The sequence below is a fragment of the Ochotona princeps genome, chromosome 3 (genome assembly GCF_030435755.1).
Source record: "Ochotona princeps isolate mOchPri1 chromosome 3, mOchPri1.hap1, whole genome shotgun sequence".
NCBI classification, from domain to species: domain Eukaryota; kingdom Metazoa; phylum Chordata; class Mammalia; order Lagomorpha; family Ochotonidae; genus Ochotona; species Ochotona princeps.
In genome coordinates, this window is record NC_080834.1 from 89,398,541 (window position 1) to 89,423,229 (window position 24,689).

Here is a 24,689-nt window from a genome sequence, read left to right on the forward strand (position 1 = left end):
CAACCAGGTACCCACCTTCACATCCATTCATATCCATTCATCTGAGCTCTGTTGCTTCAGAGCCACTCATTCCAGCTCATCAAACTAGACAGGCAGATGGCTTTCCTCATATTTTACAGAAAGGAAAAGCACAAGGTCTTTTTGCCAAGGTGCGTGGCAAGCTATGGAAGACTTGAGGAAGAAGCCAGGTCTCTCCGATCCCTCTCCATGCTCCACAACCTGCTTGCATGCCCATCCAGCTAAGATGACAGTGTTTGAAAACACTGAGGGTGGAGCTGGCATTGTAGTGTCGAAAGTAAAGCTGCCACCTGTGCTGCTAGCATCCCACCCATATGGGCGCTGGTTCAAGTCCCAGCTGCTCTACTTCCATTCTAGCTCCCTGGGAAAGCGTCAGAAAATGACCCAAGTGCTTGGCCCTGTTTTGTCCTGGCCCCCACCTGGTGGGGAGTGAATTGAGGATGGAAGATCTCTCGCCATATCTCTCCCTCTCTCTAACTCTGATTTTCAAACAAGTAAACCTTAAAAGAAGAAAACCCTGCGGGCACAATGTCAGTGTGAAGAGGCCTTACATGGCAACACACTGGGGGATGCCTGCTGACTGGTCCTCAGAGTCCCCCTGCCATTTAGACATGTGTCACAGGTAACTCTCCCAGGACATTGGACTAGAGAGCGAATCCAAGCTCCCAGGGGACCCTCTGCAAGCCTGGGGCACAAACTCACCGTGTCCCCGATCTTCAGGCCCTCACACTTCCTCTGGCCCGGGTAGGATGCGCCGTCCTGGCAGGTGGCAGTGAAGAAGAGACTGAGGTCATCAGGCTGGTCCCAGACCGACAGCTCCACTTTCGACCGGATGCTCTGAACAGAGAGAAGACAAACCTCTCAGTAAGTCCCTCTCAGTTAAGGCAGACGCTGACAGGTGCCCCACACTGATTTGGTGACACCTGGGGCACTTCCTCCGGGTGGCAGTCTCCTTGGCGGTGGCCTTGGTTCCCCAGCCCCTCCCCATCCTTTTCCTTTTCTCCAGCAGTGCCTTAGGGCTGCTTCCCAGGGTGTGGCAGCACCTCTGGCAGATGAGACCATATCTGCTGCCAGGTCTCATGCTCCAGTGGTTACACACCTTTGAAAGCCAAGTCGGATCCCCACCAAGGGCTGGACCTGCTGCTCCTCACACCTTGCTCCCACGTGTCTGGGAGAATATGTTTTCCCTCGGCCAAGGGCTCACTCTGTCCTCCCCCTTTCCCATGCCAGTTCTCTGTTATCCTTCAACATCAGGCCCCTTCTCCAGGAACCTACCCTACCACCGACCCTCAAGCTAAACTCCTACCACGTGAGGCCCCCCATTCACGGATTGGAAATTTTGCTATGAAAGGACCCTATCTCATGCATGATTAGTTCTCAAGATGGTAGACAAAACAAAAATCAAGCCAAAGTCGCCCATCAGAATAGAAAATTACAAGACTGAAAATAATGTGGGAGGGGACATGAAGCAAGTGGAGCTCTCTCACACCGCTAGTGGGAGCCGGGATAAAACCCTTCTGGAACCCATCTATCAATACACACTTAGAGACACTATTGTAACAAGAACCTGGGCATTATGCAAATGTCCACTAATAGAATGGAGGGGCTGGAATTGTGGCAGAGCCAGTTATGCCACTGCCGACAATACTGGCATCCCATCCTGGAGTACTGGTTTGACTTCCAATCCAGTTCCCTGCGAACACACCTGGGAAGACAGCAGAGGATCTGGGTCCCTGCCATCCAGGTGCAAGCCTCGGATGACGTTAAAAGCTCCTGCTGCAGTCTGGCCCAGCCCCTTGTTGCGGTCATTTGGGTAGTGATTTTGTGAATAGAATCTCTCTCTCCTTTCTCTGTCTCTCCCCCTCCATGTGACTCTACCTTTCAAAGAAATATATATTTTCATTCCCTAACGAAGACACCACTTTGAAGGCTGAGGCCAAATTAAATAATCACCTTGTATTTAGAGGCTGTATTTTACCAAAAACTTAAAAACACACAGCCCCCAAGAGCACCTGTCAGCCCTTAGGCCCCTCCCTCCTGTCCAGGAGACTTCGGAGAGCGTGGCCGTGGAGTGGCATAGCAGGAAGTGAGCTATTTTTCTCTTTCGCCTAGCATGAAGTGCTTAGGCTGAAGTAGTGAAATAATGCAGTTTTCCCAATGAATTAGCAGCCTGCTGGAAACACTCTGCAATAAACAGCCTGTTTTTAACAAACTAAGCACTTTCACAGCTCTCAAAGTGTAGAAGTGTCAGCCCGCTTAAATCCACCTCCCTTCCTAAGCGCCAGCCTTAAGCAGCCGGGGCCATGGCAGTGCCGCTCGCCAACCACTACGCTGTGCTGCTCAATGTGATCAGTGATCTCCAGCACTGCCTTCCCACCCCAGGGCGGATTCCAAGGGCCATCTCAGGCTTCCCTCTGGGGCTCCGCCCAGGCTGCTGCTGAATGTGGGGGTGCAAGGGAGGCTGGACGTTTTACCAACAACCATGCTAAGGGGGCTCAGGCCAAGTAGATAAAACAGCTTCTCACGCAAGAAAAAAAAAAAAGGCAGATGGAAGTCACATAAGAAATAACTTGGGAGAGGCAGCATGTGGCATAGTGCGCTAAGTCTGTCTGTGGTGCTGGTTCAAGCCCTGGCCACTCCACTTCCAATCCAGCTCCCTATTTATGGCCTAGGAAAGCAGTGGAGGATGGCTTAAGTCCCTGGACTGCACCTGCGTGGGAGACCCGGAAGAAGCTCCTTCTCTTCTCCCTGTCTCTCCTTTTTTCGCAGTAACTTTGCTTTCTAAATAAAAATTGTAAATAAATCTTATAAGAAAAAAGGAAATTCCTTGAGAGTGGTCGCTGAGAACAGGGGGCTGAGTGGCTCACGACACGGCAAAGTACTGGCTCTTCAGAGCGGGATCTGCGGATGCTGCTCTGGATGTGAGAGTGGAGGGCTTGGTGGAAAGGCAGGCAGCACAAGGGGCGGGGCCTCCTATGGTGCCAACCAGTAGCAAGGGGCGGGGCCTCCTACTGCGCCCTTCAAAAACCATGATATGATGGGTGGGACACTGAACACCATCATCAGGCAGATTGTACCTGGAGCTGAGTGTGCTGACATGAACTCAGCGCTACCTCTGCTCCCCACACAGCTCCTGCAACCAGGACTCTTAGCATACCACAGGTGGCAGCAGCTGTGCAGAGGACTTGGCTCAAACTGCTCATTTGTGAGGGTAATGCAGTGATGTGATCCTTGCACAGGATCACTTGGCCACCAGTGGCAGGCAGGACCAGCCCAGGGCTTCTTGGTCCCATTCCAGGATTGGCTCTCACGCTAGGCTCTCACTGGACATGGACTCGCTGACTTAGGAGGGGCAGCTCAACAGGCTAGATCCTAGTGAGGAGGCTCAGCATCCCCCAAGAGGCTCCTGGAGGCAGAACTGTGCTTCATGGTGACACTGCCAATCATAGCCTGATGCTGTTAGTATACATTGGTTAAATGAATGAGTGAGGAGCTGAAATTATGGCTTAGCAGGTAGGGTCACCACTTGCAATGCCAGCATCCCATATGGGTGTCACATTGAGTCCTGGCTGCTTCACTTCCAATCCAGCTCCCTGCTAAGGAGTCTGGGAAAACAGTGAAAGATGGCTCAAGTGCTTGGGCGCCCTGTACCTACGTGGGAGACCAAGAAGAAGCTCTTGGCTTTAACTTGGCCAATGCTGTCATCTGGGGAGTGAATCAGTGGATGGAAGATTTCTCTCTATCCCTCTATAAACTCCAATTTCCAGATAAATGAATAAATATTAAAAAACATTAAATGAATGAGTGCATGAATGGAATGCAAGGATGTGATAAAGATAAAAGCCACTGGCATTTGGTTCTCACATGAAGACTTATGTGTGGCTCCTGAAGTGCAATCAACTTCTCCCAGACTGGCCCCTGAAGGTGATTCCTTACACTCCATCGCTGACAAAGGAGACAATGTCAAACATGTGGGCGGTTTAAAGGCCGCTCCGCTAAACACTTGGTCAGGCTGGGCCACATCTGCAGCTGCTTTAAGTCAGACCAGCTGTGCAGCGGGTGGAGCAGACTTCATGGCAACAACCAAAAGAGAAGCATGTGTTGTGCCGAGGCAGCGACCCGCCAGAGGGCCTCTGAAGTCAGCCTGTACACGCAGCCACAGTGGTTTCCAGCTCTAGAGAGGCTTCCCTCCCCCTTCCCAGCACAGCGGGATGCTGGCACTCCTCAGTGGTGCAGAGCCCTTGAAGGGGGATCGCTCACCACAGCCCATGGCAGGGCAAAACACACGGCCAAACTCCCTTGCAGAGCTAGACAAAAACCCAAGTTTCGGAGGTTTCACACTGGGCCTGATGTGTGCAACAACAGGCTTGATTCTGCCAGACGTGAAAATAAATATGCCCCTTCTATCTTTTCCCACAGCCAGTTCATGGGCTATATGCATTCCCACTGAGGGCTTCATGGTACCAGTACTCCAAGGGAGATGAAAGGCAACACCAGCATTGAGTCATATGTCCTGGGAGTCAGGTGAAACCCAACCCAAACCGCTTAAACTTTGAGATGACACCCAGCACCCCAATGTGCCAAAGGGCTGGGACTGGACCTCGGCCAGAGAAAGAAGCAGGTGGAAGGGTAACCCGAGCTTATGAGAGCCCTCACTACTAGCCAGCACTCCTATACCCTCCTATACCCACGCAAGCATGCCAGAGACCTGCCAGAAAAGGCAGCAGCCGATAAGATAGGAACTCTGGTTAACTGGCCAGAGCTCAGGGGAACTTCCCTTCCATGTACTCACATATTAATAAATGATCTGATAAAGGACTCAGATGAATAACCTGAGAGAGGCACGGGGGATGCGTGTGAGAAGGCGTGCTGTGTACCTGTGTCTACTCCAGGCACCTCTGCACATTCAGTCCAGAGCTCTCCCAACCCGGTACTTTTGGGATTCTATGCAGGCTTCATTACATAGCCATGGCTGATGATATCAGTAGTCCCCTGTAATCAAGTCAACCTTCAAGCCCTGCTTCTCCTCTCAGGAGGTGAAGGGAAGGAGCCAGAAGGTCCAATCTGGCTTGTGGCTGGCTTCCCTAGCAAACAGATCCCATCCCGAGACTCACCAGGAGCCACCAAGGTTCTATCACTAGATGCTCCTATTATTACCAAGTGTGTCAGGAATAACAGCAAAGACAAGATATTGGGACTGGAGGTGTGGCACAGGATGTTCTACCATTCCCTGTAGAGCTGGCATCCTATGTGGACACAGGCTGGGGTTTGGGCTCTGTATCCAGCCCCCTGCTAACGTGCCTGGAAAAGCAGCGGAAGGTGGCCCAACAGCTTAGGTCCTTTTACCCATGTGGGGAGCTGGCTGAAGCTCCTGGCATTGGCCTCCAATCCTGGCAGATGAAATCACAAGGGGGAGTGTACCAGTGGATGAAAGATCTTTCTCTCTCCCTAACTCAGCTTTCCAAATCAACAAATCCTAAAAAAAAAAAAAGAGAGAGAGACAAAATACTACAACAAAAGATGCTCCTAAGGCCCGTGGATTTTAACAGCTTTATGTCAGGAAACAGGAGCAGAGAGCAATACTTGTATTCCTGACTCCATCACAGTAGTAACATTGAGTACTAATCTAGATGCCCCAACAGGACGTCAACCAGTAAGGTTGAAGTTGTATGCTAATGATATCTCAATAAGGCTTTAAATTCTAATAAGTAAATAAGTAAATAAAATCATTTGAAAGGGAGACGGTCAGAGAGGCAGCTGTGGAAAAGCAGCAGAGAAATTATCCATCTGCTGGTTCACTCCCTAATTGACCAAACAGGCAGGATGGGCCAGGCTGAAGCCAGGAGCCTAGAACTCCATCCTGGTCTTACACACAGATGGAATGAGTCCAAGAACTCAGGCTCTCTTTTGCTGCTTTCCCAGGCATGTCAGCACAGAGCTGGACTGGAAGTCAACAGCCAGGACTTGAATTGGTGCTCATATGGGATGCTGGCCTTGCAGGTGGTAGCTTAACCCACTGAGCTACAATGTCATTCCCAGAAATTTTTAAACATTTTTTTTTCTTTTGAATAGTTACTGTTGATAGCATCCCAGCAATCTTTTTTTTTTTTTTTTTAAGTTTAGAATGCTGTATTTTCTATCATTGTCTAAACCTACAATGTCAGAAAACAAATAGAATGATGGACTTGTGACTGCTGTTGAAGAGCTATACTACTGTAATAATACAAGGGAAACCAGTGGTGGGGGAGAGGGAATGGAAGGGTGGGAGGAGGTATCCTTGAGTCTATGGAACTGTATTATGAAATTTTTTTTAAAAAAGTTGAGTCTCAAATGTTCATTCCTAAGCTGTCTGCCTCTTTTCATGCCATGTGTTTGTACAGGAACCAGATCAAACCCACAGAGTCACAGTGTGGTTCACACTGCTTCTCAAGGGATTGGACTCCAGTTCCAAACGTGCTATAGCCTGGAAATACCGTGTTCTGTTCTCAACCTTGTCCTGATGCACTCCTGGCCACTGCCCCTATACTGACAATGTTCCTGTTTTGCTCCATGACCCAAGGTCCCTGGGTTTTCACTGAACGAGTGAACGTATGTGAAGCCACACACCTCCCTGATAGCACACAACTAAGTATCTGTTGATGCCCACCCAGGGTGCCAATCGCCATGCCTCTTGCTCCTCAGCTTCCTGTGGTCCCCCACACAGCAGGGACTGCAGAACCAGCCAGCCACGTCAAATGCTGACAGAGCAGAAAGCTCGCCTCATTTCTGGGGCTGTGTGTCATTACCTAAGCAGTGAGGAGCAGGGGTCCTGGGTCTTCACTGGGGATCCCAGAGGGAAATGCTGGGCAAAAGCCAAGTCCATCCTTGCTGCACCCTACATGCCAAGCCATGTCTCCCCGGCTGTGGCCACCCTCCCCCTCGCTGTCCCATGGGATCTTGAGGCCCAGCATCCTCAGATAGGACAAGTTTTCAGCTCAGCATCCGGGCACCGAGACCAGAAGGCCCACACTGCAGAGCAGCCACAGCACCCCTGGCATGCTCATTCACTGCTCAAACTTTCTCTGGGCATGTCCCACCGCAGCACATCTGCGGGGCCCAGTGATGGGGCCTGGCTGAGCTTCCCGCTTCCTGAAATGTAAACCTAATGACTCAGCATGGAAATGTGCAAACCACGAAAGCTGCTGTGGAAAGCCTGCCTCACTGGGTTCTGGGTTGAGAGTTGGTTCCCAGGGCTGGCGAGGACTGAAAGGTCAGAGATCAGAAAAGCGGATGTTTGCGTGCAGGGCAGGCGGAGCAGGAGAGGAGAAGGAAGTCTTTAGTTTCTCTTAACAGGAAGTTCCAGGAGTGAGTGAGGTGCCGGAACCCGTGAGAGGAGGAGCCTTACTTACAACATAAGATGGAGGTGGGACAGGGAAGGGGAGTGGAGAAGAGGGGAGGGAATCACCAGCCTGGAGTCTCCCCTGATGGCCTGGCCACCCCCAAAGGCCCTAGGGCACCCTCTCTGGCACCCAGTGTAGTTCAGCAGTGCTGTGTACCTGCAAACGGGGCCATCAGAGGGTGGACAGAGTCAACAAAGGAACCAGCAGGGTTCCAGACACCCACCTTTAACCAGGCACTGTGGGAAGAGCAAGGTAAGGGGGGAGGGTGCATGAGTTACTCAGGCTCCCAGAATTACCAAAGTTGAGGATGAGTGACGTTACTAAAACCACACCTAGGCTATGAATAGCTGTTGTAAGAAAGTGGGCTCACAGGATGGGCAGCTTCTCTGCCCAGAAGACAGCACCTGCACTCCTCTCAGCAAGAAGGTGAGAGCTGAGACAAAGAGAAGGAGGCAGAAGGTTTGGGAACAGCCTCCTTGGAGGAGCAGCCTGGGATGTGGCGGTGACGGGGGAACCTGTAAACACCTGTTCTTCCATGCAAACACCAAGGCCCCATGCTGAACTACCATGGCCCAGAAACTCCCAGGCCCACTTGGGTTCCTGCAAAGCCCTAGTCACAGACCTGAGCATGGAATCCAAAATACTGTCTTGAGACGTCCCTCGCTAGTGGGGCTGCAGCCACCTGCCTGGTTCCGTGAGTACACAGAGTTCAGCTATCGTGGCTGCTGTGCAGCAAGGGAAATGCGCCTTTCTCACAGCTGCTGGAGGTGTCCTGCTTGCCCCACACAGGAGAGGGAACTCCCTGAAGAAATGCCCTCACCACCTGGACACACTGGAGGAGCCTGAGTGGCTGAGTCTAGGGCCACAAGCCCAAGTCCAACTCACTGGCTTACTGGGATGAGCTAGAGACCACAAAGGAGCAGGAGGGAGGGAGGGACACACCAATTGGGGTTCCCTTGACCCTGGGCAGAGGATGGGGTACAGAGCCAAGCACCCGAGCACGGTGTAACTGCCTATCTGAAGCCACAGTAGTTCCAGGGCCTCAGTCGAGGGAGGGCAGGGAAGCAGTAGGGGACTTACACTGTACGCATTGATAATGAGCTGGATAATATTTTTGGAGTCTCCGTGCAGAATCTCCACAGTGGTTCCAGGTATCAGAGCTGTAAAATTCTTGGAAAAGAAAAGAAAAAAGAAATTAGCCCAGTTGTCCTTTCATGCCCTCCAAGAGCAAACCCCGCTCCACAGAGTAGAATGGCACAGACTCCTGCACTCTACTCTGCCACTCTCTGGTATCTAGGATGCAGAAGACAGCATAGGAATGGGCAGTGCAGGGGGGCTACAGACCCAGAGGAAAGGGGCTGACCAGCTCTGTCCCTGAAGGATAAACACTGGCCTGCAATGCAGAATTCCCTGTACATCTGTCCTCCAGGGCTGATGTGCTCCTGGGGACTTTCTTACCCCCACTGCCCTGGTCCACACAGATTCAGGGTCAGCTGTATGGTGCACCCTGCCTACTCTGCAGGAGTGAAATAGGCACCTTTTCCAGAGGCCTCAAGCCCACCCTTTCTTCCAGGTCTTCCTAGACCATCTTTCCTTTCTCCCCCTTCCATCTTCTGCCTGGACTAACATGACCGTGTCACTTATTACAGAGACAGACTCGCTCCTTGGTTCATAGCCTACTATGGTCTGCACGGTGCATTCTGGTACCGACGAAGGACTCCCTTGTGAAAGCTGAGGGCGGCCCAGTCCAGTTGAAGCCTCTGAACCGACAGGCAGCAAATTCCTCTTCCCTTGCTGTCCTCATGTAAAGCTGAGTTGGGCTGGCAGAAGCCAGAAGTGGAACTGGATCAGTGGCGATCCCAGGCAGCAGCAGTGAGACGGGCATGCAGCACACGCATTAGGCAGTGAGTATTTAAGAGCAATATGGAGAGGGAAGCAGGCTGGTTGCTCCCAGGGGGAGACAGGGGGTGGCAGAGAAGGATTTCTGGGGAAGCTCTAGTGGTGTCTCCAGAGGATGGCAGAGGGACCTGCAGCTCACAGGAGCACCCCTGGGGCCCTCAGAGAGCTCTAGGGCAGCGCGTGACTGTGGAACGATTCATGTTCACCAGGGGAGCTGGCGATGACAGTCCAGGGACAGTCTCAGCTAGAAGCTGGCTTGTTGCCTTTGAGAGGCAAGGCTCTGGTGTCAGACCCTCCATGGGTGAAGCCTATAGCTCTGAGTGTGGGGTTAGCCTCCGTTTCCTGTTTCTGCACTTTCACCCCACTGAAATGTGTCCCTTTGTGCTTCCATTTTGCCATCACATGCAAGGTTCTTCTCAGGAGCAAATCAGACATCATGGTGTGTGTTTAACTCCCTTGTAAAGGCACACACTATGGTGTGAACACTTGGTAGCTGCATTCATATATGACTGTCTATTTGATCAAGGCAAGGCTGCATGCCACCCAACCTTGGATCTCCCCCCACATTCAGCACGACTACAACCACTCCTTACTCCTCTCGATCTCCTGTCCCACTCCCAAGCTCCCCTTCACTTTAGGGTCAGCACAGCCCCAGGATGAGCCCCTCCCCACACCTAGTCCTGCTCCCCCTGCCCACCCACACACCAACCATACCTTGTAGAGCATATAGTGGTTCTTTGTCACTGCAAAGATGAGGTTGATGTTGTTCTCAGCCAATTTTTCTCCAAGTAAAGCCAGCGATGGGTAGTCCTAGGGCCAAGGCAGAGTCAAGACTGTCACATTCTTAAGACATTGGCCCCAGCGTATACCAGGACATTCATACTTGTCATAAAAAAGCATACTTCCCTCAGGGAACCCTAAAAGCCCCCAAATCACCAACTTCATCTGCTCCCCCATCTAACCGTATCCACCTCTCTCACCCACACCATTGGTTTGCATTACTACCCTTCAGCAGGGATGGTAACATGTGGAGAGATACAGTGAGAACAGTCACCAACTGCCACCAGCACCTGCTGTTCCCTGAGACTTCCCTTCCCATTCCCTTTCTATGCCTGATGCTTAAGCTGCCCCTATCTCCCAGGGACGTCGCTCTGTCTTGCTGACAGCTTAGGACAGGCAGAGGCAGCTGCTGACCTCTGGGCTAAAAGTTGGGCTGTGGAACAGGGAATAGGGTAGGAAACAGACGTTGGGGAGCTTGCCCTGGCTCCCTATCCCTACATCTCTTAAACATCCACAGTCATGTCGTCTGGTGTGTTTCCTGCTACTCTGACCTGGTTTATCACAGATCCTTGCCTCCAGGGCCATATGGCCTGATGGCGATCCTAGGTTTACAAGACCCCTTCCCCAGATTCCACGAAAGCTTGGGTCCTGCCCATCTCTTGAAACTGGAAGACACAGGTCTGCCCGATAAAGAATACTGGAAGAGCTTCTCTCTGGCCAGACACCCCACTGGATTTCTGGCAGAGGAGGGAATAGATGGGTGAAATAAAAGTGCATATTAAGTGTGGTAACATTTCAACAATTGTTAGGTCTGGGTGGCAGGTATGCATGGGTTTATTGAAACAAACTATTATCATGTGTTTCAAATTCTGCACACATTTATTTTAAAGTAAACAGTTATGGTCAGAGACTATCGGGAGTGGAAGCCCCAAAAGATCTTTCCCAAGTCATTTCTTCCTCTAACTAAACATTCCTCCACAAGGTAAATAGTGGCAGAAAGACCAACAGCTTCCTTACAGAAGCTAATCCCACATTACAGAGGAATTCTGGCCATCCAATTGGAGAAGACTGAGTGACACAACCCAGTCCCAAGAATGGACCAGATGGCCAGGAAGTGCTTGGGGCTGGGTGGGGCAGGGTCATGAGACAGGCAGAGTTCCAGTCCTCACCATTTGATCAGATGCAGTGTACTCGTTGGCATCGTTCAAGTGGCACTGGCCATCATGTGGCTGCACCAGGCCCCCCAGCTTCCCATCCAGTGCAATGTGCGGCACATCATCCGTAGTGAACACCAGCAGGTGCAGCGCATCCTTCCGCCAGCCAATCTTCTCCTGGTGAATAGAGGGTAGTGTGTGCTAAAGCCTTCCTGCCCAAGCCTGCCAACAGTTCCATGGCTGAAGCTGTAGGCATGCCTGGAACACATTCACTGACCGGCTTTGGAAGGAGCCTGCAGAGCCTTGGAATACACCCAGCTGGGTCTGGGCAACCCTCAACGCACTGAATAAACTCACAAGCCCGGCCCATACAAGCTTGTGTGCCTACTACTCTGTCCCTGCAGCCACCCTGCTTTCCCCTGTCCCTTCCAATTATACCTAAGGGCTGCTCCTTCCAGATGATCACTGTGTTACCCTCAGCTAGCATGCCTTCAACCCACCCAACCACCCAACTATGCACTCTGGCTGCTAGGCGTGTCCAGTGAACTCCTCAGCCCTCCCATGAGACATCAATTGCTCAGAGCACAGGGCTTAAATGACAGAGAGATGGGTCTGTCCTTCAGGGATATGGTCAGGTAGGTGTAAGCCACTTCAACCACAAAATCTCACACCAGCCTCATTCTCCTTTTATTGCTCTACATCATGGGATACATCCAGTGTCACCCTAAAGCACAGCTAAGTGCATTCTGCTCTGCAAGGAAGGACCTGGAGGTTTTCACATTCAGCCACAGTGGTCCTAGCATGACAGAAAAGCACTTATGAGACGAGCCCAGGTCCCCAAACACAGCAAGACATGCTGCGATATGCTGAGAGTCACCTTATTGTTAATGGTCCAAGAGGGCACCCAGAAGGGACTGGCAGCCAGGGGGATGCATGAAGGATTTCAGCACTACCAGGAAGTGTCTACACTGGCACTTTTGATACCAAAACAGGAGAATGACTTCATAGGTCTTATGAGACCTTTAACAGCAACTTCTCTCTTGAAGCAGATGACAGGTGGAGGGTACCACCTGTTTTTTCTTATCATAATGATGGAAGACACAGCCTAAAGATTTGGCAGATTTTTCTCACTTTTGTTCCCGAAAGAATGTGGCAATGAAAAAATACCAAGCACAAAGTAAGAACAATGTGAAGAAGAAGAAAGGCTGGAGGAGAAGCCACTGGGGAGAGAACCAGACTTCAGCCTTCCAAGGAGCCGGGCTGCTGGACCCTGGACGTTCCTCAGACACAAAGCAGCCGGTTGGCCTTAGCTGGGCCCTGGGCCCCCCTACAGGCTTGTTGAAGGCTCTTACAGTCAGGTGGAAACAGTGAGCTCGGTACTCCACGACGGGAGTGTCATTCAAGGTAAATGCCTTTTGGATGGAATCCAGGATCTAGTACAGGTGAAACTCAAGCTGAGCTGAAAGGATGAGGAGGACACGTCCAGGCAACTAGAGAGGGCAAGGAAGGAGTGTGCCATTCTAGACACCAGCCAAGTGCAGAGGGGAAGCAGCACCAGAAGCAGGTGAGAAACTTCCATATTTCCTGCAGCAATGAGATGGGAGTCCCTGACAGAACCATCCATGGTGTGGAAGTCGGCACGCAGCTCCTCTTAATGGAGGGAATAGAAGTCATAGGAGGCCCCCAGGCTGCTGGTCAACCTCTGCCTCTCCACATGGGATTTCTGCCCTGGGCACATATATCCAGTTGCATCCTTCCACAGAGCTTTATGTATGCATGCATTCTATATTTTGCTAGAGTGCAGTTTTTGAGTAAATAAAGCAATGCTGTCTATGCCATGGAGTGTGGGAGAAGATGAGACGCTTAGGAAACAGAGCAGTCAGGAGCAGAGAGCAGCAAAGGTTTGCTTTTATTGGAGGGGGATGAGGAGACACAGGAAGAACGTGAACCTGTTATCCATGCTCTAGACCCTCTAGCCGCAAGAGAGTAGAAGGTTTACCTTCAATTCACCAAATGTACCAAGAATCCTAAAGAGAAGCAGAGACCTCAACAAGTGACCAAGTGACTGCAGACTCACTGGTATTAAGACAGCATTTCTCTACAAAAGGACTGATCTGTTCAACACCATCACAATCTAAAGTCCAGAAGGTCTTTCAGAAAAAATAACAAGAGAATCCTAAAATCCATGGGGTTTGGAGGGTGCGACGTGTTGTGGCGCAGCAAGTTAAGTATCCAATTGTGATGCCGGCATCCCATATTGCAGTGGTGGTTCAACTTCAACCCAGCTCCAGCCTTGACCAACCCTGACCAGTCCTCACCATGACAGCCATTTGGGGAGTGAGCCAGTGGATATGATTTCTATCTTTGTGTCTCCGTCTCTAATAATATGCCTTTCAAAGATATAAAATACACCTTCATAAAACAAATAAAATTCAGAAGGAACTATAAACCATGGAGATTAGCTAGTCAATTATGGAAAAGGATTACAAAGCTGGTGGACATACCTAAGGTTAAGACTGAGTACAAAGCTACTGTTACTGTTCAGATACAGTCAACAAGACTGTGTTATATTGAGATGCAATGCTCATTGTGAGTATTAAGAAGGTAGAACCTTAGTCTATGAATCTTAGTGGTGGGACACTTGGGAAGTGATTAGAATTAAATAAAGTCAGTAGGGTGGAACACCCCCCAAAGTAAATTCTAGTGGTTTCATAAGAAGGGGAAGACACAGAGATCAGCTACTGATGGCAGCACAGCATCCCCTGTGGGCACTGCTTTGAATGTCACTGCTCCGCTTCTTATTCAGCTCTCTGTTAATGGCCTGGGAAAGAAGCAGAGGATGGTCTAAGCACTTTGACCCCTTCACCTACACAGGAGATCAAGAAGCCTCTTGCTCCTGGCTTTGGCCTGCCCCAGCCCCATCTGTTGTGGCCATTTGGGGAGTGAAGCAGCAGATGGAAGAACTCTTTCTTTCAAATAACTAAACACACACACACACACATATTTTAAAGGTGGATGCAAAGATACCCCACTTTCTCGCCAGGTGATGCTCTGTACGACCTGGGAACACTGCCAGCCAAGTTCTCACCTGAGGAAGCCATCACACCTTGCACCTACAAAACCATGTGCCATACCACCTCTTTTGTTACAAAGAAGCTTGCCTGAGCAATTTCACTATAGTAACAAAAATAACCAGACTATGCAGTCATGGCCATCAAGACAGTGTCCAGATGACAAAAAGTCAGACATACAGATCAGTGGGAGAGGACAGAAACCACAGACAGATCCACACATACGGAGTCCATGTGACAGAGGACAGTGGGACAACTGGGCAACCATGTACAAAACAATGATGTTCAGCCCATCCCTCTGGCTCAAACAGTTCATTCAAAGTGGACCAAGGATATGAATGTGGATCTAGAGGTGGAAATCTTCTGAAGGAGACACAGTAGAAAACTGCTGTGACTTTGATGAAGGCAAAGATTTCTTAGATGAGATGGTCTATAGGGCAAAACAAAATTGCTATGTTAAGATCAAAATTTAAAACTTCTGCTCTTAAAAACACACAGCTGAGAAAATGAAATGTGAGGCTGATGCTGTCAAGTAGCAGGTTAAACAGCCACTTTCAAGACTGGCATCTCATCCTCAAACGCTGGTTTGAGCCCAGACCTCTCAGGTTCTCATTCCAGTTAATGCACCTGAGAAAGCAGTGGAGGATGGTCTAAGAACTTGGTCCCAATCTGGCAGCTAGGCGAGTTTGGGAGGGGTTCGGGCCTTGGGATTCGGGGGCAAGTGCCGCTCCTCACAGTGTGGCGGCTGTGGGGGGTGCCCCTGCCGGGTCGGACCCAATGCTGGGGGCTCACGCCAAAGACACTGCCGCAAGGCAGTGAGCGAGTCCTCGGCCTCATCCAGGGCGGCCAGTGCACCATGTGGTGCCAGGCTTTGCCTGCTGGCCGCCCGGCCGGGAAGCTCTGGGGTAATGGATGTCCGAATTGCTGCTTAGATAGCTCTAGGGTGACCCCACTGTTTCTGGGTTCTGAGTCAATCCTAAAGATTCCCAACGCCAGTGGCTCTTCTTTTGGAGAACTTCTAATCACTCAATAATGCTGAGCTTTGAACACCTATAATGCAGAAGATAACCCCCAGATTGTCTAGCAGGATATTTTTTTGCCTGACATGATGTTGGTTCAGGAGACTGGTCACATTAGGCAGGTCCATAATTTTAACTAGCACTCTAGAACCTTATCCTGGGGTGGACTCTGTGCAGGATGTGTGGGCCACACCCTGTAGAAAGTTTGGCCCCACTGGTAAACCTAAAATTTTAGGTGGTTATGGACTAAGCTAGGTGTGACCAAGGAGCCTGCCATCAATCACAGGTAAAGGGATCCGCCATAGACTGGACTGGGCAAGGCAGCAGCACCCAAATGTGCATCCTGAATAGGTTGTGGGGTGGGCCGGGCTGCAACATTCACCAGCTCATACAAGGCCAAATGGGAGGCCAGAGTACACTGGGTACTGGCCTAAAAACCAATGGCATGTATGTAAACTGGGTTTGGGAGTGGATCAAGTGGAGGTACTTGGGAAGCTCCCCTGGCGAGTCATAGCTCTCGCTGGTGAACACGCCGTCCTGATCTGGGGGTCGGACAAGCAGGGCATAGTAGCTCCAAAATGTGTAAATTGGTAATGGAACGTAATGTACTGGGCAGGACTGAGCAAACCTTTGTTTACAAGCAAAACTAGAAACCAGCATGGAACACAGGTCATACCGAGCTAGGCTCTTGCACCTACTGGTCCTCAGAGCAACCACGGGCAGGTGCATGATTTACAGCTAGGAACAAGCCCAATCGGGGAGGTAACGGGACACCCTAACTAGGTTGAGGTTCCCACCAAGGGGCGTATGTGCTAGAATTGGGGCTGCGTTCTATCTAGGAAACAGTTGCAGTCACCCGAGGCACTAGTGTGGGCTGGGATTGGATGCACCAGGCCAGTTCAGACCCCAACACCATCTGGTGTCATGGAGAACCAGGGGGTAGATGTGGGACTGACTGGGCTGGGTCTCAACCCCCTACTGAGCCATGCGTGAGCTGTATGTGGGTATGGACGAGCCATGGCCGGGCTGAAACATCCAACAGCAAGAACCAGAATGGGGTGAAAGCCAGCCAGGAAAAGCCACTGTCCCTGCTAGGACAGGACATGAACTGAGTTGGGTTGGCTCAAGGACCCCCTGGCATGCGCAAAACCTGCCATTGGGAGGGGTTCTGATGGAGGAGCCTGGGCAACTCCTCTGGCAGGACACAGTCCCTGCAGGTAAGCGCAAGAAGCATGATAGGAAACAGTCCAGAATAGGCCATGGAAAGTTTCCCACTGGCACACATTCAGCATGGGTCAGGAGCAGACCAGGCTGAATCAGTCCTTATCACCCACTGGCAAATCCGATCACCAGATCAGAGTGTGGGATGAGCCGGGTTTGGTCGTGACAAAACCAGTACACATTACGGAATGCCAGGGCGTGGTTGCCTGTACTGGATGTGAATGCAGCACCCAACCAGCACACGTGAGATCCAGGAAGGAAGGGAGGGGCAGAACTGGCGGTGGGATTAAGGGGCTGGTTCCCTTGCCGGACAGCTACTCCCACCGGAGAGCGTGGGCTGGGATAGAGACAGAATAGACTATGCAAGGCTACAACACCTGTGCGCTGCATGTGGAATAGATCAGGGAAAAGCCAGGCTGGGCTGATTATTCCTGTGGGTGCAAGCATAAATTAGAGTGGGTGAGGGATGTTTGGGCATAGGCGCAGAAGCTGGCACTGGGGACTAACTCTGTCAAGTCAAATCACAGAACCACCTAAAGAGTGCATAAACCGGGACAGAGAGACCTGGGAGGGAAATAGTGGGTTCCCCCTTCTTGGGTCACTATTCCCGTGGGAGGGCATGAAAACTAGGACGGGGGCTGGGATGGCTAGATAGAGAGGCACTCAACAACACCTGTGAGGGCTGGATGGTTGAGTTGGTTAGATAGAACTAAGCTTTAATACCCATTGACAAGTGCCAGAGCCAAATGGGATGGAGGACAGACTGGTCTTCTGCTACACATACTGGCAAACCAGGGGCGGGCCGGGTGAGGGTTATCGTGGGTCGCCCCAACTAGGCTGCAGCTCCCACTGGTTAGTGTGAGGGCCGAGTACGTGCTGGGCAGAACCAGACTGGACTGCAACACCCATTGGTTCCAGTGCAACTCGGGACTGAAAACAGAACCAACCCAGCAATTGCAACCACCAGCTGATCGGGGTGATGGACTGTGCCGGGCCCTGTACTAGTCTGGGAATACCTCAAAGTATCTTTGGAGATCTCCCCAATCGAACTGCTGGACTCAGAACTCTAATCAAGAAAAGACAGAAGACAGAGCAGATCAATCATTCATCTCAGCTATATGTTGGCAGCGAAAAATGGGGCAAACAGAGACTTTATGATGGACCATATCAATCAGTGGACGACCTCATTGAGTGAAACTGGCAGCGATTCATAACTGGAGAACTATTAACACCACTTGAGCACATATCTCAGAGCATGCCCCACATCAGGGACTCGGGGTGGGCGGGAAACCGGGTGGGGCTTCTCCCTCAATATCCCCCTTTACCTCAGATACATGATGGAAACAATATGGACATAATAGTATTGCCCACTTCCCTATCCCCCTGAACCTTTTTTTTTTCTTTTTCTTTCTTTAACTGTAATTAACTATGAAAAGATTGTCAACAACAACACAATAAAATAGATTATAAAAAAAAAAAAAAAAAAAAAAAAAGAACTTGGTCCCCCGTCACCCACCTGAGATACTGATGTAATTCTGGCCCTGGTCTGGCCTAGCTTTCGCTGATGTAGTCAATTTGGATAGAGAATCAGAAGCAAACAAAAGATGCACTGTGCATCTCTACTTCCAGATCAAAGATGGACTCCCAATGAAACTTGACTGCATCTTGACAATAGGATGCTGGACTCTGCCATTGTCTATGCCCTCAATGATGCACAAAGGACTGTTTATGAAGAACTATACTACAGTAATAATACAGGGAAACTCAGTGGGAGGGAGAGGGGACTTGGGAGGGGGGAAGGGAAATCCCAGGGCCCATGGAACTATATCATAAAATGATAATGATAATTTAAAAAGAGGTGAATAAATAAATAAATAAATAGTTTTTTAAAAAAGAAAAAAATTGACAATAAATGACAACATACAGACTGGAAGAAAATATTTGCAAAAAACAAAAATCTGGTGAGGCACATAGCATTCCATGGGTATTAATCATGTGAAACTGACGCTCTCATAATTGCTGGTAAGTATACAGAAGGTAGGGGTTGGTGCAGTGGCATGACAAGTTAATCCTCCACCTGCAGTTCTGGTATCCCATATGTGCACCAGTTCAAGTCCTAACTGCTCCACTTCCAATCCAGCTCCTTGTTTATGATCTGAGAGAGCAGTAGGGAATGGCCCAAGTCACCCATGTGGGAGAGTCAGAAGGAGGCTTCCTAGCAGATGGAAGGCCTTATCTGTAAAATTTGCCTTTCCAATAAAAGTAAGTATGTTTTTTAAAAGATGGGTTTTGGCAACATTGAAAGAGTCTGAAAAAGTTAAATAAATACTCAGGATCAATCAACCCAACAAGCCCACTCTTTGGTATTTATCAAGGAAAAATGACTATTCCTGCTCACATAACAACATCTATGCAGCTACCCATAGCAGCTTTATTTATAATCACAAAAACTTGGAACCCAAATGTCCATCCAATGGGAAACAGAGAAGTGTAATGTAACACATGTGTGCAGTGAATATTACTCAGCAACACTGAGAAACAAACTGTTGCTACACATAACATCATGGATGAATCTCAAGCACATTACATTGAGCTAAAGAAAAAAACGTGACACAGAAGCAGCTTCCTGTCTTGAGTCAGGGACAGAAAGCCAGTGTTTGCCAAAGGCTGGGGGCAAGAGGACGAGCTCAATGACAACAAAACTTCCCGGGTGACAGAAATAAGCTGAGCCTTCTTTGTGGGAGTAGCTGTAACACTGGACAACTTAAAAAAAAAAGCTGAGTCTTACTTTTGATACATAATCCCTCAATAAACCTGACTTAAAACAAAAACAGGTGTGGATGTCTACCCTAGCGGTGAAAACATCCTCGTCCCACATCCCAGCAGCTGGACCATTGCCCAGCTCTGGCTCCTGCCTCCAGCTCGCAACCAGTGCAGATCCCACAGGGTGGCAGCAAGAGCACCAGGAATTAGTTCCTGCCATTGGAAACACAGACCTGGACTGCAGCCCTAGCCCAGCCCCACCCCAAGGATTTGGGGGTGTCAGTGAACGGGAAGAGCTCTGTGTCTCTTAAAACAAAACAAAAAATACCTTTGAAATGCTTTAACAAGTCTGTGTTGTTTGACTGAGCGACCGTGTTTTGGGGGATCCACTCACAAGAGGTACTCTGAAATTGCAAAGGTGCTTTCATTAAACAGTGATGGCGGTGGGGGAGCGGGGAAAGAACATCAAGACCAGCCTTGGGGAACAGGTGGGTAAATTGATACTGCCTCTACAGCCACCGAAATCATGTTCATAAATGTGTGAAATTATAGGTGAGCAAATTTACTATAAGGTTAAATCAAACCATACAGCACTGCACTGGTAATTACAAACCAGGTAAAGAATTAAGCCATTTACCATCAAAAAGAGAACAAAAGAGAGACACAAAACACATCATCATGTGGTTGGGGTTGCTACTAGTTTCTCATGTGTTCCCTACTATTTTCTGAACTGTCTTTATGCGCTGCTTTCTGTAAGATTTGGCTTTGAAGCCTGGCTCTGTCACTTCTCTTCCTCAATGTCCTCTCCCTTCATGCCAGCTTCTCATGGGTCATGTGGTGGCACAAGGGAGAGTGATGGTGAGGAGAGGGAGCAGGTGGGGCTGGACGCCTTACAACGGGCATCAAAATTTTGTTGCTGCCCCCAATTTCTCCTGTGACTTTGATCAAATGATATCGAAGATGTTTCCTGACAGCACGAAAAAAGCAAACTTATAACGATTAAAACATGTCACTTAAGTGCTTGCCTTCACTCTTCACTACTGCCCTGGTGAAATAGGTACCAGAGGACCGTCTTGTAGAGAACGACACTTCCCAGAGAGCAGAGAACCAGCCCACCCACTTCAGGGGCTGATGGAGCAGGTGGCTGACAGAGCTGAAGCCGCCGGTCATGCAGGGAGAGGAGGCTGTGCATGCGTCTAACACATGAGCTCATCCCCCAGAGGCCCTCGCCCAGGGCCCCTGGATCCAAACACACGTTGGTCGGATGCAGGTCTGCATCTGTAATGGAAACTGCCCCTCCAGTGCACTGAGCGAGTGGCAGAGCATCGACGTGAAGATGATTCTATTTTCTGGGCACCAGGCTCCTGTTACGTAAATGGCACGAACAGCCTTCGCCCTGAGGCGGGGCTGCAGGCCGTGAGTCAGGGCTCTTACTCATACACCCAGGCTTTCTGGTTTGAAGATATTATGAATGGTGACACCACAGACTGTTTACACCCTGGAAATAGTTTCCCTTCCTGTCTGCCCCTGCCCACAGGACTGTCTCTTCTGAAGATTCGGTTTTTGTATTCTGTGCTTAGGGCAAGGAGCAATAGCAGGAAAGGTGATTTCTTTTTTAAAGAAAAAAATAAAAAGATGAAACCATAAAAGGGAACACAGCATGGGGACCAAAATCTATATGCTCAGGACAGTTCAACCTGAGTTCAAATCCTGGCTTTGCTCGAATTGTGGGACCCTCTCCTCTCTCAGGCTCAGTATCTTCACTGTACAAGCTGCTGTTGGTGTTTGAGATTGAACTGAAAATGCTGAGGCTGAGTGTGATGCAGCAAACTAAGCCTCTACCTGTGGTGCGAGCATCCCATACGGTGCCAGTTCATGTCCTGGATGCTCTACTTCTGATTCATCTCCCTGCTTATGGTCTGGAAAAGTAGTGGAGGTTAGCTAAAGTCCTTGGGCCCCTGTACCCACATGGGTGACTAGAAGAATCTTCTAGGGCTCAGTGCAATGGCTCAGTAGTTAAATCCTTACCTTGAATGTGCCCAGATCCCAAATGGGCATTAGTTCATGTCCCAGCTGTTCCAATTCCCTTCCAGCTTCCTGCTTGTGGTCTGGGAAAGCAGCCAAAGACAGCCCAAAGCCTTGGACCCTGTACCCATGTGGGAGACTCAGAAGAAGCTCCGGGCTCCTAGCTTCAGATTAGCTAAGCTCAGCTCTGGCTGTTGTGGCCACTTGGGGAGTGAACCAGTGGGTGAAGTATCTCCTCTCTGTAAATCTCTCTCTCCAATTAAAAAAAAAAAAAAAAATAGAAAAAACCGTCTGGCTACTGGCTTCAAATTAGCTCAGCTCTGGCCATTGTGGCCATTTGGGCAGTGAACAGCAGGTTGAGGGATCTGTTTCTGTCTCTCTGTCACAGAGAGAAAAAGCAGAAAAAGCACTACTTGGTCAGCTACTCTTTTTTTTTTTTTTAAAAGATTTATTTATTATTGTTATTGGAAACCTGGATATACAGAGAGAAGGAGAGACAGATAGGAAGATCTTCCATCCGGTGATTCACTCCCAAAGTGACCCGCAACAGCCAGTGCTGCTCCGATCCAAAGCCGGGAACCAGGAACCTCCTCCAGGTTTCCCACGCGGGTACAGGGTCCCAAGGCTTTGGGTCATCCTCGACTGCTTTCCCAGGCCACAAGCAGAGAGCTGGATGGGAAATGGAGCTGCCGGGATTAGAACCGGTGCCCATATGGGATCCCGGGGCGTTCAAGGCGAGGACTTTAGCCGCTAGGCCACGCCGCCGGGCCCTGGTCAGCTAATCTTGCCACATCTCAGGTAACAGCAGCTACATCTGATGTGTTACAGAGGTCAGGCCTAGCAGTCAATGTCGGGGGCAGACGGGATGGACATACTTCAGATGGGAAAAATGGGCAGTCTGGTCCTTCACACTCCTCTCTGCTGGTCAAACCTATATCTACCAGTAAGTCCGCTCTGACCTTCAGACTCTTGGCCTTTTGGCTGGAGAGTTAGGAATGGGTACCCTCCTCCTCTGCTCCCAGTATCTCCTGTGCAAACCACAGCTCCCTGCACCCTGAATAAACTGCATCCTCCCAGTCTCTCCTCTGATCCCATCATCCCAAGGGAAGCAGCATGCCTGCCCTTCCCCGCAGCAAACACAACCCCACATGTTCACCCTCTTTGGAGCATCGTGCATTGACCAGTCAGGCTGGCCCATGTGACAAGACACATGCTCCCCTAACCCTGATGTGCCACTGACACTTGTCATTCATCTCTCTCCATTTGCACAGCTAGGGGACTCAACTGTCCCCATTTCCTCCCCTTGCTTTCTTACAGTCTGACCTCTTTTCCAGTTGTGCAGAAACAAGGGGAAATAAAAATGGAGAAGGAAGACTGGCCCTCCCAGCGCCTTTGAGAAAATAAACTATTATGCCCAGGCATGAAGTCTAACTCACTGGCTTAGTCACCTTCATCCACTGGCCCCAGCAAGCCTGCAGACCAGGTGTCCAAAGCAGAGAGGACTTGATTTCTGAAGTCTGGGGGACCTCAAGCCTGGGAGGGGCAGTGTGATTTTTGGGGGGTTGGCAGGGGCCACACCCAATGGCTGGCTGCCTTGGGTGTCACCCAAAGGGCTAAGACCAGGCCCCATCAGCCCCTGTCAATGGGTTCCCCTTGAACCTTCACCCACATGCTACTGTGACTCCACAGGAAGCCAAACAGGAGCCAGGCCGAGATTTTTATAGACATCAGCTCCAAATAAGCTGTGCTCTGCAAATAAGAGGAATGTTAAGGGGAAGAGTTCATGATCACAGAATGCCATTTTTCGTCTGGCATCCACCATGTGCAGCAAGGCAGTGGGGTGAATATGAGAACTGGGGGCAAAGAGCCCTGTCCCTGCCACACCCATGGCCACATGTTGCAGCCTGCCCACCTGTTAAGCAGTTGTCCGCATCCGAACATACTTCCATACCTTGCACTTGGCTGTCCCTACCTTCTTCTTTGACAGCCCAGGCTAGTTAATGAGGGAGGGAGGATATCAGCTGTCTAGAGGATGAGGTCTGCACAGCTGACACCATCCACTGACACCCTCCCCACCCCCACTCTCTCACGGTCCCCTTGTTATCAACATCTGGCCTGAACATGGCCCCACAGCAGGCGTTGTTCCCGGGCTGGAAGCCAGCCAGAGGGGCCGGGACAGTAGCTCTCCAGAGCTGATTCCGTCCTGGAGCACAAGACCAGTGTGTGTGTGGTGGCTGACCCCACCGACACACTCATGACACGCAGGTGGTTCCCAGATCCACCTCACGGTGGCTGTGTACACACACGTGGATACACAGTGCATGACCAGTATGGGAAGTGGACTCAAGGACATTCATGGAGAGCAGGGCAGGGCCTGGCCCACCAACTTCCAAACATCTGAGAAAGCTGCCTTCCACCCCCACCTCTCCACCCCTGCTGTCTGTGAAGACAGTTTCCTGCAGGTGGCTTACTGACCTTGGCTTGCTCATGTAGGGATGACACTCAAATGCTCTCCCTGAAAACAATGTTCAACCACACTTAATACAACACTGCTGTTTCAATCAGGCCAGAAAAATTTCTTTTCAACAGCAATACCAGCTGTAGCAGCAAAGCCTGTAGCTTGAGACACCTTCTGGACCAGAGTTCCCATTTTACAGATAGGTGAGGTAAGGGCAAAGACGAAGTCGGCTTGCTCCAAGGGCTGGACGTGGGATGGTACCAGCAGTCTCCCTAGAAACCCCATGGGGGGCTGGCTGTCATCTCTGAATAAAGAGGAAGTTCTTAGCCTCAGAGGAAAGTGGCTCCCACAGTGGTCACCCTGGGGAAGATCTCACCAGGGCTATGCAGTGAGTGGTTTAGATGGAGACCGCATTCTCTCTGGAAGCCCACCCCTCCCACCTCTGATCCCAAATGATGCCCAAAGATGGCAGTTGCTCTAGTGATACGATCGAGTACATGGCATGTGGGGACCATTTCTGTCGCTGGCTCTGCCGTTTCCACCTGTAAGACCTTTGAGAAGTTGCTCAGCCTTCCTTAGCCTTGTTTCCTCTTGCCAAGGGGACAGGCCCAGACACTCCATTGGGCATCTGTTGAGTGCTTTGCTCAGCGCCCGACTCTCACGAGCACCGAGCCAGGAAGAGGTGAATCAGTAGCAGGGCCAGCATCAGAGCTCCACAGGGAAGCACAGAGCAGCGGCAAGCCTGAGGGAGCAGGTGGCTGTAATTCACCCCCGACCCAGGGAGCTGCTCTGTCCGTGGAGTCTGCACTAGGCTGTGCATACGTCAGTTTTCCCATTCATGTGAAGTTCACAGACATAGGCCCTGTGGCTATTGCCCACACAGCACTGAACACGGGGGGGGG

The 24,689-nt window shown here is 50.3% G+C and overlaps 1 protein-coding gene across 2 annotated transcripts in view; it reads right to left on the bottom strand.

The window, feature by feature from the left end:
* Window positions 1–24,689, bottom strand: part of ITGB5 (integrin subunit beta 5) — a 107,237-nt gene that overhangs the window by 35,456 nt on the left and 47,092 nt on the right. For both annotated transcript variants that reach the window (XM_058662005.1, XM_004577836.2), the window contains exons 6-9: window positions 11,246–11,407; window positions 10,011–10,106; window positions 8,478–8,567; window positions 721–855 (exon numbers count right to left, since the gene is read on the bottom strand). In XM_058662005.1, the coding sequence (XP_058517988.1) occupies window positions 721–855; window positions 8,478–8,567; window positions 10,011–10,106; window positions 11,246–11,407 (483 nt within the window). The remainder of the gene's footprint in view (window positions 1–720; window positions 856–8,477; window positions 8,568–10,010; window positions 10,107–11,245; window positions 11,408–24,689) is intronic.